At 49.5% G+C, this 13670-nt stretch overlaps 1 protein-coding gene across 1 annotated transcript in view; it reads right to left on the bottom strand.

The window, feature by feature from the left end:
* The window catches only part of Abca4 (ATP binding cassette subfamily A member 4), a 138676-nt gene extending 125954 nt beyond the window's left edge, over positions 1-12722 (bottom strand). The window contains exons 1-4 of the mRNA XM_076574899.1: positions 12583-12722; positions 3553-3646; positions 2143-2284; positions 1065-1204 (exon numbers count right to left, since the gene is read on the bottom strand). Coding sequence (XP_076431014.1) covers positions 1065-1204; positions 2143-2284; positions 3553-3646; positions 12583-12648 — 442 coding nt within the window. The 5' untranslated portion in view covers positions 12649-12722. The remainder of the gene's footprint in view (positions 1-1064; positions 1205-2142; positions 2285-3552; positions 3647-12582) is intronic.
* Between the last annotated feature and the right edge of the window lie 948 nt (positions 12723-13670).

The raw sequence follows: 13670 nt of genomic DNA, 5'->3' as shown, positions 1-13670 counted from the left end.
CTGGTTCTATTTTATTTCATGTGCATTTGGTATTTTGCCTGCATGTGTGTCCATGTGAGGGCATCAGATCTCCTGGAACTGGAGTTACAGACAGTTGTGAGCTGCCATGTGGTCACTGGGAATTGAACCCAGGTCCTCTAGAAGAACAGCCAATAATGCTCTTAACCACTAAGCCATCTCTCCAGCCTTGGACCATCTGGTTCTTGCTATCTTTCTACGGACTCTGTGTCTGTGGCAGCTCACAGCCCAATTCCTCATTTGCTTTACCTCTCCCTCAATGGACACTGGCCCCTTCTCTCTGTCCACTATGTCTACCCCTGTGGCTCCCCTAATGCCTGACTTTCTTTGATATCCTAAATGCAAACATTCCAACTACAGCCATCCGTCCTTCCATCTCACTCTTTTTTCCCATCCAACATCATAGAAGCCACCAAGACTGCTGTTCCACACCTTTCAATTTCCCCCAGTTAATTTAGTGTTCCTGGCTTCTCATGCAAGCTCGATGCAGCCCAAGCTCTATGCAGCGCAAGCTCAATGTATATGGTACAATCTCTGCCTTTAGTTCCAGAGCCTCCCTGATCTTCTGTGATGACTCCTTACAGTCTCTTCTCTACATTACATCCTGTTCTCAACTGACCCACATGCATCATTCTGGATGCTAAATATTACTGGAAAATGTACATTAGAAGTCTTGGTGTATGTATACATGTGAGCGTGTGTGTGTGTGTGTGTGTGTGTGTGTGTGTGTGTGAATGCAGGTACACACATACCACAGCATGCATGCAGAGGTCAAAGGACAGACAACCTCTTTGTGTTCACTGCTGTGTGAGACAGACTAGCTGGCCTACAAGCTTCTGGGGATTCTCCTGTCTCTGTCTTGCATATCACCACAGGAGTGCTGGGATTACCGGCATGTGCCTCTGGTGCCTCTGGCATCTTGTTACAGGAGGTGCGGAGAGGGGGGGGAGGTTGGGGAGTGGTGTTGCCCCACTTTTTACAGTCTCTGGTGCGTTAGGCTGACTCTAGAGGCAAGGACAGAATGGGGACACTAACACTCAAGTTACCTGCAAATCTCTCAGGGTGAGTCCGCAAAGTGTCCATGAGCCGGAACAAGGTTCGAAGCTCAGTCCAAATCTGGCCAAGGTGCTGGATCTCTGGTGTGTCCATGAAGAGCTCTTGAAAATCTCGATACACTCTTGCCAAGCTGTAGAAAGGAGAATGCCTTATAAATAAATAAATAGCTATCATTTTCATAACAATACGGTTAACAGCCTTGTGCTATCTTTAAATTGCATGCTTGACTTAGCATGGCCTCAATTTGATGGATATTTATAATTTTAACACTGACAGATGATGAGTGATTTGCTCAATATTTGAGTTACAGGAGAGCCAGACGGCCTCGAACCCCGCGTTCTCTGAATCTATTGTTCTGAGGACGTTGGAAGATATTACCAGTGAGTCTTCCCTGCCTTCACCCTGTTCTCTGGGTGGGACCCGGTGCCACACTTCATCCACAAAGTCCACCCTGTGCATACCCATCATGGCTGACTGGTCAGGGAGAATGAAGACGGGCAACTGGATGTTCAGTGTTGTGGGTTAAAAACCACTCTGTGGGAGCCACATCCCAAGATTCTTCCTCTCAGAGGTCACTAACGACAGTTTCAGTGGAGGATTTGGAGTTCATTACTTTCTTCTAAGAAGTAAACTTCACATTGTAAATTTGACTTCCTGTGTCCCTGCGCTGCTCCCAGACCTCATCTAAAGAAGCCCTTGGAGGAGGCAGAGATGGCTATGAGCAGCCTGTGGCGGAGTGTGAAGGAAGTCAGTTTTTCTTACACAGTACTTCCGCCTTCCAGAGGATGGGTGACCGGAGGAGGGGACACATGACAGCCTGGGCTGCTATTAGATTCTAGGTCACGTCTTGGGCACAAAGATGAAGCAATTGTGTCCAGGTGGTTTAAGCTGGAAGGTTTTTCCCCAGGTGCCCTGCCATTAAGAGGCTATTAGGTAGGAAGTTGCCCCTCCTCCAACCCTTCAGAGCCCCTCCTCTGCAGGTGGGGGTACAGACTGCAGCATGGTGGGGGGGGGAGAATGGGAGGGGGGCAAGTTCCTTCCCTCTAGGTGGGGAATCTCAGCACTTACATGGAGTTGTTATAGTTTGACACAATTCCAGGAGATTCTCCCGGGGTGGGGTTTTGAAAACAAGGGTTGTTCAGATTGCAGAAAATCCCCTGGAGCCATGGTAACGTTCCTGCCGAAGGCATCGCCTTGTTGGGAAAATGGCCTAAAGACAGAAAGTGAAGACGAGAAGGAATTAGTCACAGAGGTCAAGTAGGAAGGCATCCGGTACTTGGCTTCTCTGCTTGTTTATGAAGCAGGAGCATCTAATATAGGGTCGGGCTTGTGCTGTGTCCTGGAGTTCCGTGGCAGATGAGGAGACAGATGAATGTTCTAGAGCAGCAGCCCTCAGCCTGTAGGTCCTCACAACATGAGGGTCGTAGCGTCAGGAAGGTTGGGAACCCCTGTCCGAGGGGCTTAGATGGACACGTGGAGGGGAACTGAGGCTGGAAAATACGTTTCTGGAGGAGGGGCAAGGAGGCGGTGAGCTGGCTCAGGGAGGGTCAGAGGCTGTCGGCGATGAGAGGGGACAGGCCTGCTGAGTTCTTTCCATGGTGGGCATGGAGGCTGTGTACCCCTGGGAGTGACAGAAAGACGCAAGGGTTTGCTGGTCAGGAGGTGGGCAGAGCAGTGGAGGTTAGAAACCCCAGAGCGGGGAGGAATGTAGCAGCTTTCATAACTCTTGGGGAGTCCGCGTCATCCGCCTAGAAGAAGTCATCATCCTGGCCAGAAACCACCACAGGGGACCTTCCAAGAAGGCTGCTCTACACACAAAGCAGGCTCTCACGGGACCTGGAGACGTCCTGAAGCCCCAGGGAACAATATTTATTGAAGTGTGACCTGTACTGTCCCTTCTCATTTTCCCGCCTGGCACCACGTAAAACAAATCCCCTAAATCAGTCATGATAAAAAAAATAAGTTGGGTGGCGGTGGTGCACACCTTTAATCCCAGCACTTGGGAGGCAGAGGCAGGTGGATCTCTGTGAGTTTGAGGCCAGCCTGGTCTCCAGAGTGAATTCTAGGATAGCCAGGGCTACATAGAGAAACCCTGTCTTGAAAAACCAAAAAAAAAAAAAAAAAAGACCTAAATTTGTAATATAGCTAAGTTTAGAAAACAACAAAACAATAAAAAATTATATACACACAATAAAGCATATAAAATACATACAAAACAATAAAAACATACATAAGAAATACATATTCAGGGATATGTTTGATTCCCAGAACTGCAGAATGAAAGAAATTAATAAGCAAACAATTCATTCTTTCAACACACCACTACAACCAAGATTGCACACATTTTAAGACACTAGAATTGGTGCAGCTTTGATGAACATCAAAGCCTCTGAAATGTTAACAGAGGTGATACCCCCATTCCAAGCCAAGAGCTTCCTAAAGGGAAGGACAGCCCAGGTCTTCTGCGGCCATACTCACATTGATGTTGACTGTAGAGTGGGTTGGCATTCCTCAGCCAGATTAACACCAAAAACAAAGACAAAGGCCACACGAGTTCCACCACGAAGCGAATCTGGAAAAAGAGAATAAAAAGAAAGATCAAGGGTGCTGAGAGATTTGGGGAGATCCAGCCAGAGGAGAGAGGCCTTCCTCTGTACACTGTCAGAGCACCAGGACTGGGCTGTGGTTCGATCACACCCCATCTAACACTTTGGGCAACAGTGGATCACATACCCCACAGCGGCCCCATAAGTCATGATGGAGCCAAAACATCCCTGTTACTGTCTTAACATTGCAGGGTCTGTGCTGATGTCTCATCACCTAAAACTACAGCACGTACAATTATATATAGCAATGCTACTCGATAATGACAATGTGGCTGTTAGAGGTGTGTATAATTACTGTGTTTAAATCATTAATTGAGAGAAAAGTCTATTCATAAAAAACAAACTAACAAAAAACCCGTAAGTTTGAAGCGAAGTGTGATGGCACGTGTCTCTATAGTGGCAGCACTTGGGAGGCTGAAGAGTGAGTTCAAGGCCAGCCCTGATGACATGGCAACTTTGAGACTACCCTGTCTCAGAAACAATTCATTGTAAGAAGTTGACTGTTGTAACACCAGCAGCAGCCCCGTACATCCTGTGTTTACTGTCTTCTGCTGCATCATTTACCTTCGTCTTGATGTAATCTTGTGTTTATTATGGCTCTAGGAGCAATAGACTACACTATGCATAAATAATATGCATAAATACCGTAGAGCTATGTGGCATGGGTGTGTAGTGGGCTCTGCTGGGTAGGTCTTTGTCGGTAAGCTTTACAAGGTGCAAAAGGTGATGAAATGACCTAATAAGGCACTTCCCAGAATCAGTCCCATTGTTAAGAGGAGCCTGACTATTTACCTGAAGAACTTCCTTCTTTCGACCTTACTCCTCCACCACCTCCTGCCTGATTCATTGCGTCAGCCAGATTCTGTGTCCCTCTGCGTTCTATCTGCATCTGTTTCTGAAATTGCCTCCACACGAGGCTGAGACGAAGGATCTCAGGGCTTGAAGATGTGACTGTGTACACGGATGCAGATTTTTTTTTTTTTTTCCTTTTGGGTTTTTGAGGCAGGGTTTCTCTGTGAACCCCCAGCTGTCCTGGAACTCATTCTGTAGACCAGGCTGGCCTCAAACTCAGAGATCTGCCTGTATCTGCCTCTTAAATGCTTGGATTAAAGGCATGTACCACCACCAACTGGCTATGGATGAAGATTCTAGTAAGCTCCTGGGTAATGCTGGTGCCTCAGACTGTAAAGATCTCATAATTTCTCATTCTGTGAATAAGCAAAGAGACCTACAGAGGACAGGTGACTTGTACAGTGTCACAACAGGAAGCAAAATCCAGCCTCCTGCCTGCCGGGCCATCGCTCTTCCCACACCGTCCCATGGCTTTGCCGCCTTCTGGTGCATGGTAGACCTTGCCTAAAGGTGGTCATTGAATTAATGAATGAACTAAGGAGTAAATGACTCTGAAATACTGTGCCCCAAAGCAAAGTCAACAGAAATCCAGTTAGTCAGCATGTTTTCCTTCAACAAGATCTGTGGTTTGAGGGAGGCAGACATATTACCATGGCTCCTCCTCCTTAACCCCAACCAGAAGAGGCAGCGATCTCAACCTATCCCAGAGAGCTGGTATATAGACAGAGGCTTGCTTTAGAGTTAGAGTTCTCCTGACTCCAAAAGAGGGGGCACCTGATGGGCGGCACTCACATCCAACCCTGTACACAGTGGGAGGGCTGAGATGTGGACTTATGGAGGAGAAGAGGGAGTGGGGAATGTGAATTAGGGAATTAGACATGAAGGAGACATCCTAGCAGGCTGATGCTCGAAAAATGTTTGTTCCCTGCCCACTGGTAAGGAAAAACCACATTTTTTTTTTCTGCTTAAAATAAAAACAAAACAAACAAAAAACCCCAGAAGTTTGGTGGCAACCCAGTTCTGACATGTCTGAAAGCTGGTGGTAGAAACAGGTCACGTGAAGCTGGGTGGTGGTGACGCACTCCTTTAACTGTACATAGTGGGAGGCAGAGGCAGGCAGATCTCCGAGAGTTTGAGGCCAGCCTGGCCTACAAATTGAGTTCCATGACAGCCAGGACTATTACACAGAGAAACCCTGTCTTGAAAAAAAACAAACAAACAAAAACAAAACAAAACAAAAGATCACATGTTAAAAGAAAGCAAAAATGTCTACAGGTACATGGTAACTCTTTAAAAAGGCTGTACTCCACACATAAGCAGGGAGAAAATATTAGAGGAAACACATACTAATACAGCTAGAAGACAGAACAGTAGGGTTCCCTTAATGTGCTCGGGTTTTCACGGCTTTCCTATCTACCTCTTTTCCTACAAAGTGACAAAACACCAATATTGGGCAGTTCCCACAAGGAGACTGCTCCCAGGAACACTTGCTAGCAGATAGAATGGCTGGTAATTGCCCACAGGGCATGCAACATCCAGAGCCTCCCTGGTCCAATCCCCTGCCAACCCCCATCGCTCTTCCTATCTCTCTTGGTCCCTAGACCAACACTCAGGGGCCCATCTGCCTCCACTGTGACTCCAGCACCCCATACAAGGCAGGATTCTAGACGTCCCCATCACATTTTTATGGAATGAGAAGTTTTAGTCCAGGGCCTTGGGTGCTTCTCTGGAAAGCTGGAGTTGACACAGGGATTCAGGCCAACAGTCAAAAGACTTAATACACTGCACCCCACAAAGGCATGTATACCAGCTCTCATCTCTCTTCCAGATCGTCCTGTAAGGATGGTGGGGGAACGGGTTTGACAAGATGGCATTGTGACAGGTGCAAGGGATGAGACTGGAAGTCGCTCTCGGTGTCTTCACCAAGGAAACGAGACACTTGACTCCTGAGACAACTGCTCGTACTGTTGGCTCTCTACCAAGGAGATTACAGCCTTCTTGTGGTGTGTCAGTTTTCTGGGATGCTAACTGCCACTCTGGAAATGGCAATGTGAGAATGTGAAGATTTGGGTTTGCTTAATTTCTGAGTCTCAGTTTTCTCATCTCTGAAATGGGGATGCTGTTCTGTCCTATAGTATAATGAGAATTAAGAAGAGACTACTCTGGGGCCAAGTACTGGGGTTCACGACACTGGGAAACCCTCCTAACCTCTCTGTGCCACAGAGGCTCATCTGTAAAAAAAAGGAACAGTACCAAGTCCTGTCTCCCAGAGCCACTTCAATAATGACAGAAAGCTGAGCCTGGCCCATGGACCACTTACTATTGTGTCTTAAAGCCATCATAAAGGCCACGGGGGCACATGGGGGATACCAGGTTATAGACAGATGATTAAATAAATACAATGAAAACCAACAGCAGCCTCACAGCCCCTCCCACACACATTCATGTCTCCTCCCTTTATGGCAGTGGTTCTCAACCTGTGGGTTGTGACCCCCTTGGGGGTCACATATCAGATCTCCTGCACATCAGAGATTTACATTATGATTCATGTGCAGCAAAATTACAGTTCTGAAGTAGCAATGAAATAATTTTATGGTTGGAGGTCGCCACAATATGAGGAACTGTATTAAAGAGTTGAAGCATTAGGCAGGCCGAGAATACTGCTTTATAGGTTCAGGTTGGAAGCATGGGGTCCCCCGAGAAACTGACCATACACTTTCTTCTCCTCCCATACTTATGAGAAGCTTGGATGTGTAAGTTCATGGTCATGGGGGAAGGGGTCTATTTTGCCTTTCTGCCCGGAGTAAGAGGGTTCTAAACTCACACTAGTACATCTCATCTGTCTAGGAAATGCTACTCACAAGTTTTGGGTTTTGATTTGTTTTTGTTGTGAAAATGTTTTCTTTTTGTAACTACTCTGCAGTGTCATGGTACTTAGACCTTTTCTTCGCTTATTTTTATTTTTTGCATGTGAGTGTGGTATGTGTATGTGTTTGTATGTTCCTAGGTGTACAGGTGTGTGTTAGCATATTTCTGTATGAGTGTGTGTGTGTGTGTGTGTAAGCCCCAGGCTGACATTGGGTGTCTTCCTAGTGTTCTTCACTTTGTTAACTGAGGCCAAGGTTTTCACTTTCTGAACCCAGAGTCCCTTGTTTCAGGGAGTCCGACTAGGCCAGCTTGCTCCCAGGATCTCACGTCTCCACCTCCCTGGAGCTGAGAAGACAGTCCCCTCGGGTTTCAGGTGGGTTCCAGGGCCCAGAACTCTGATCCCTACACGTGCATGGCAGGCCTTCAGCTGCTGAGCCGGCTCCCAACTGTATTTGTGTTAATTTTTTAAGTTAGCGTACACAGTAATGGGATTACGTCATTCTCATACACGTCATTATCCTTCCTTCTAATTTGTCCCCGTTCCGGACTACCCTGCAGGCTGCCTCTGCCCCGATGGTTCCCTTCCTCTCTCCAAACAGCCCCCTTTTGGCTTGCTGTTACCCTCTCTCTCCCTTTTCCCTTGAGATCTTTCCCCATTCTGTGTTTGGGCATGGCTGGTCTGTGAAGTCCGCTACCAGGGGAACCCTCCTCACGCCTTGCGCCTGCGCTCTTCGTCATGTCTCTGCATTTGGGCTGCTGTTCTCTCCACATGACCCAGGCCCCTCCAACGAGCAGCCTCCCTCAGGAGCCCTTACCCAGCTGCAAGCTGGACTCATGGGCATCTCAAGCCACGTCCAGAGGGACATCAGAATCCCCTCCAACTTTTTTAGGTAATTCCAGTAGCCAGACAAGGCTGAGAACCCCCATCCCAGCATAGCTGGCCGTCTTTAAGAAGCATTGGGGAAGCTGGTACTTTTCCTCTGCATGCAGTCTGGATCCGCCGCCCTTACAGGCCACTCTCTGCACAGAGACCACCTGTCGTTCTCTCTCTCTCTCCACCTCGCAGAGGCAGGTGGGCCCTCCCAGCAGCTTCTTCCCCTCCCCCAGAATCAGTACCACCAGCCCAGAAGGGCATTGTGGCCCTCGCAGCTCAAGTGTACACAGGCATGCCCTAGGGAGAAATTCCACATTGTAATAAAAACATGTCTCCAGAGTCGTGTGCCCCCCACCCCACACACTTTAAGCATGTCTGTAACTTTAATTAAGCCCAGCCTAAGCTCAGAAGCACCACCCCCCATGGAATTTTTTTTTTTTAACTATACTGGTATTTCCTTATTCCCGCTCCCCTCCCCCCCTTTACCATTCAGTCTATGTGGGGGAGGAAGGGTTCCTGGGGAGGGCAGAGTCCTGCTTGTTGTTTTAAAACAGCCAGTTAGGTTTTCTCCCTTCCCTCTCTGTTTTCAATTTAAAAGGGAGGGAGCTAGAGCTTGAGAGCAACAGCGCTGATCCTCCCTTCTGGGCTGAGAGTCCAGACGGGACTCAAACCTGGCCCAACGCCACCCACAGTCTGGCGCACTTGGAGCTGGTGCCCAGCCTCCTGGCACCCCATGCTCTCTTCCCCTAGTGCTGGGCCCAGCACTCAGGGGCCACGGTGACACCAGACACGAACCTCTAGAGTTTAGGAAGTGAACTCCTATTTTTATGAGTCCTCAGGCCTTCACCAAACATCCTGTCCTCCCCCGGAAGTGGGGACCTGGCGACACCAAGGCATTCTAGGATACGCAGCTCGGAGGCAAGAAAAAGCAGCGTTAGTGTGCTTTACAACCCTCTCAACCCACAAGGGCAGATACGATCTTGGGCAGTGTCTTCCGGAGGCAGGCGTGTGAGGGTTAAACTCCCAAGAAATGTCCTCTGAGCTCCCGGGCCCCTCCCCCAGCCCCAGGCTTCTTTCTGCTCCACCACTGGAGTCTCCATTCTGCTTAGGAAGCGTGTGTGACAGCCTCCGCCTGCCTGACTCCAAATTCCATCAGGGCGAGGGCTGTGCTCCGTTCTCCTTCGTCCAGGTCAAACATACACTCGGGCTACACATCCAATCTGAGTCTACGTCTACTCTCCTGGCAGGGGAGAAATACCCAGTCACTCTCTGCTGGTGACACCTGAGCCTTGTCTGCTAGTCAGGGCAGTGGAGGTTAATGGTCATGGCTGCTATCTCGAAGTCACACACAGTTTAATCCCAGGTCTAGATCCAGCTCATCCTGACCCTCCTGAAGCTCCGGTGACCTCATTGGTAGCCACAGGAGTAACTGACGCCTCTCTCTGTCCTTGCACTGCTGTGAGGGGTAAACGGTGAAATGCATTTAGTACGACACCAGGTACTTCGCAACGTCAAACAGGCACTAACAGAAGATGGAAAATGAAGGGAGGGGAGCAGACACCTGAAGACCCCCACCTGCATCTTGAGGGGGTGAAAGAGGAGGGAAGGGGAACCCTGGTATCTGCCTGTTCTCACTTGCGATCTGCTCACACTGGTAAACACCTAGCTTATAAAAGTCTGAGGAATGGCTGCATTATGGGCTGCCATGCTGCACTTCATGCAGAGTTATCATTTTCTAGAGGTGGCTCTTTCCGGAAGATCCAAATGCCTTGAAAGGAGCCACAGACCCTTTCAAAGAGCTCCTGGGGGATTAGGAAAAGGCTCTCATCTTGCCCAGACATCCTGGATACATTGGCTATCCAGAGGCACAGGGACAAGCCGTTTCCAGGCCAGGAAGGCGATATCAATGAAGGCGATATCAATGCGCAGGCGTGGCCCAGGCTTAAGTGAGACAAGGCTCACAGCATGGACGGCTCCATCCCCTGGGGAACACACAGTGAGGGAGAAAGTCCCCATCCCCCAGCAGGGACACGTTTGCCAATGCGAGGGGAAGGGATGGAGAGGGTAAACCTTCCTGAGCCAATCCTGTCTCTGGAAAACCGAGTTGGCATGCCACATCAATGGGAGCCTCGCTGGCCAGCAGTCATGGTGCTAGGGGAGGGGTGGAGAGGGAGTGGGGGAGGGGCAGCGGGGGCGGCGCAGCGGGGGCATATTGGATTTCCTTGGCAATCCATAGAGTATTTGCACCCTGAGAGCAGAGACTGAATTGTCTCATTTATCATTGGGAACTTAGCACCTGGCACACTGCCCGGTGACTATTATTTCTTGACTGAATGAATGAGTGAACCCGATGAAGTTAACAATGAGTGTTGCTCAGGTTTTGACGGCATTTTCATTCAGGAAGGGAAATTTCTGGAAGGGACTGAGCCTTTGGTTACTGTCAGCACTTGGTCCCTGGGGGCCCCAAATAACCTCCAGGCTAATTTGAAATGACACCAGCCTGGATAAGGAAAAGCAGTGTAGGTAGGACAATGGTGTCCCCAGGGTGAGCTTGGCTTCTCCCTCCCGCCACACCTAGGCCTTTGAAGCATCTGTGTGAGGTCCCTGGCTTCTTCATATGTGAGTTAAAAAGTTATCGTACCTCAACCCTAAGGTCACCAGCCGGGGTTCCTTCCTCATGGGTCTGGGCCTGTGAAGCCTCAGAGACCCTGATTTCAGCTCCACAGATCTCTGGTCTCAGTTACATCTTAGCAATTCCGCCTCCTTCCCCTCCTGCCTCCACGTCCCCTTCGGGTTTTCCTCTCCTCTCTCAGCTGCTAGCTTTGTGACTAGCTGACACATGTCCATGCTCATCTCTCTCTGACCAAGTCTGCCTGAGGCACGCACACAGGTCTTCACACGCCCCACCACCTGGTCCCATTTCTTCCCTAAGGTTCCTCCTGACACCCAGGAAAGCCCTGCCCGGCCCACAGAAACCCACCCCAAACCATCCTCTTCTTGACCATGTCCTCTGCATGAGGTCCAGCTTTCTTTCCTTTTAGTGTAAGTGTTAAGTGCATGTTTGTATGTGTGCGCCCATGTGTGTGTCAGGGTGCAGGTGTGTGTGGAGGCCAGAGGTCAGCAAGGGGTGTTGTCCTCCGTTCTTGGCCGGATCATTTAATCTCAGCCCTCCCTACCTCTCACAGGAACCCCACCCCACCCAGGCTCCTGAAGTCATTCCATGTTTCTAGAACTCCGCAAGGCACTGGGACAGCCATCCTTTCCTACCTTCTTTTCTTCTTCCTCTTCCTTCTTCTCCTCTCTGTCTGTCTGTCTCTCTGTGTCTGTTTCTCTCTCTCTTAAAACAGGATCTCATTTATCCCAGATTGGCTTTGAACTCACTCACTATATAAGTGACCTTGAATTTCTGACCCTTTTGCCAGGTATGTACCATCATGCCCAGCTTATGTGGCCCTGGGGAGCAAATCCAGGGCTTGGTGCATGCCCAGCAAGCACTCTACCAACTGAAGTACGTTCTCAGTGCCATTTCTTCATGGATGCGTATTTATTTCTTATCCCTTCACGGGAAAACTACAGAAGAGCTGTTTGCAGCAGCTCTGGGGGGGCTCTGATCCCCTGCAGCGTTCCCCTGAATTTCTCCTGGGATATTCAGCCTGCATTACTTTACATTACTCTGGGTTCTCCAAATATCCTTCAGGTTTCCCCAGCTATCATAGAAACCAGTTCAGAGGGAACACACACCGTATGCCTTTAAATCCTTAGTCTAGCCCACTAACGGGGTTTGGGAGAATCCGTGGTTAGCGGCAGGGTCGCACTCACGGAACCTCTAACAGCCGCTGGAAGGTGCAAGGTAATTTTTCTCCCCCATAAAGACAGAAACAACGTGCTCAGCGACAGTGTGACGACCGACTCAGGGAATCGAGTCCCGATTCCTGCAGGGCTCATGTGTGAAGACATCCCACTCTCCAGCGTGAGGAAATGCTCTTACTGAGATGCCAAGCCAGTCAAAGCCTCCTTGCCTTTCTTTGGGTTAGTTTTTCAGGGTTCCCCCGTGTAGTGAGAGCTGGACCAGCAGATGTCAAAGTGGGAGGGGGTTGGGGGCCGCAGTGGATTCCTCTGCTGGGCGGAGGACAGGATATTTTTCATACCGTCAAGGGCAAGAGAAGCATGTCATCCTGTGGAGGGCACTTGTTCAGAGAGGCTCACAGAGCAGCTGAAGGCAGCCTCAGAGCTAAAGGGCAACCAGCTTTGGGCCCCTCCTCCGTTCTCCCTCCTCACACCCCACCTCCACCCACCCCATGTGGTTACCTTTTGTCTCTTCCTCAGGGTCCAGTTCTTCCAAAGCAAAAGCTGTATCTGTCTGAGGAAGCCCATGCTGCTGACCACCCCGGGACCAGGGGATCACTGTGAGCCTCGGACACAAAGGCCACCGGACCGCCTCCAGCTCAGACTGCTGTGTCCTTCTGGTGATTAAAGGCCGCTTTTCCCCTTCAAGCATAATCCCTTCTAATTACCTGTAAGCCCTTTGTCAGGGAAAGGAGGCAGGCCATGGCTCCTTCTCAGAGGGAGACAAGCCCTAACTAAATACACAAGTGCCGAGCACTGAGGATACAGAGATGGGGCACTCAATGGGAGGCCAAGAGCCTCAGGTACCCTCCTCCGTCAGACATCCGAGGGGCTCCTGGCATTTCTGAGGAAGACGCCTTCACTCTCACTGAATGTTAAGTTTGGGACAATTCCATTTGCTCACCCAGAGGCTGGACATTTGCCTCCCAGTGACCTAACATAGGCCAGCATCCTGGATTTGACCATCTCCCCCTTAGTGAGTTGGAACTAAAGTGACCCCTTCTTTTTCAGCCCTTTGTTTTGCAATATAATAACTTCAAGTCTGGTCAGCCAGTCCTGGCTACCTGGAGTAATCAAACTCAGCAGGACAGGAGCAAAGTCTGCCGCGAGCTGGGACAAGGTACTTACCACCATTCCAGCTCAGCAGGGTGTTGCCGGTTAGACTGACCACTGGGTGATGGAGCTGGGATGCCAAAGACACCCCAAATGTGTCTCTTTGGTACTTCCCCATGGAAGTTTTGCCTCTGATTCCTCAAATCTCAGGAATATGTTCTCTTTGAATAGTCCCAAACATTAAGACCTTAATGTCTAGGAAGGAGACCATGGCGTAGGGTGGATACTGACTTGGTGGCATTCGTGGTCTGTTTGTAAACGTGGGACGAGGACTCGGCCAGCCTAAGAATGTACGAGAGCAGCCGCGGGGGCTGACTGGCTGAGCTTGGCAAAGCTTCCAAGAACAGAGAGGGGTCCTGTTTTGAGTGTTTGAAAGGTTCCTCGGAGGTAGTGGCATTTAATATAGGGCTCTGACCAATACAATATGCGTACATTTA

Source organism: Peromyscus maniculatus, chromosome 6 (genome assembly GCF_049852395.1).
Source record: "Peromyscus maniculatus bairdii isolate BWxNUB_F1_BW_parent chromosome 6, HU_Pman_BW_mat_3.1, whole genome shotgun sequence".
NCBI classification, from domain to species: domain Eukaryota; kingdom Metazoa; phylum Chordata; class Mammalia; order Rodentia; family Cricetidae; genus Peromyscus; species Peromyscus maniculatus.
Note: the sequence above shows the minus strand (reverse complement) of the source record. Positions and strands in the feature narration are given on the sequence as shown.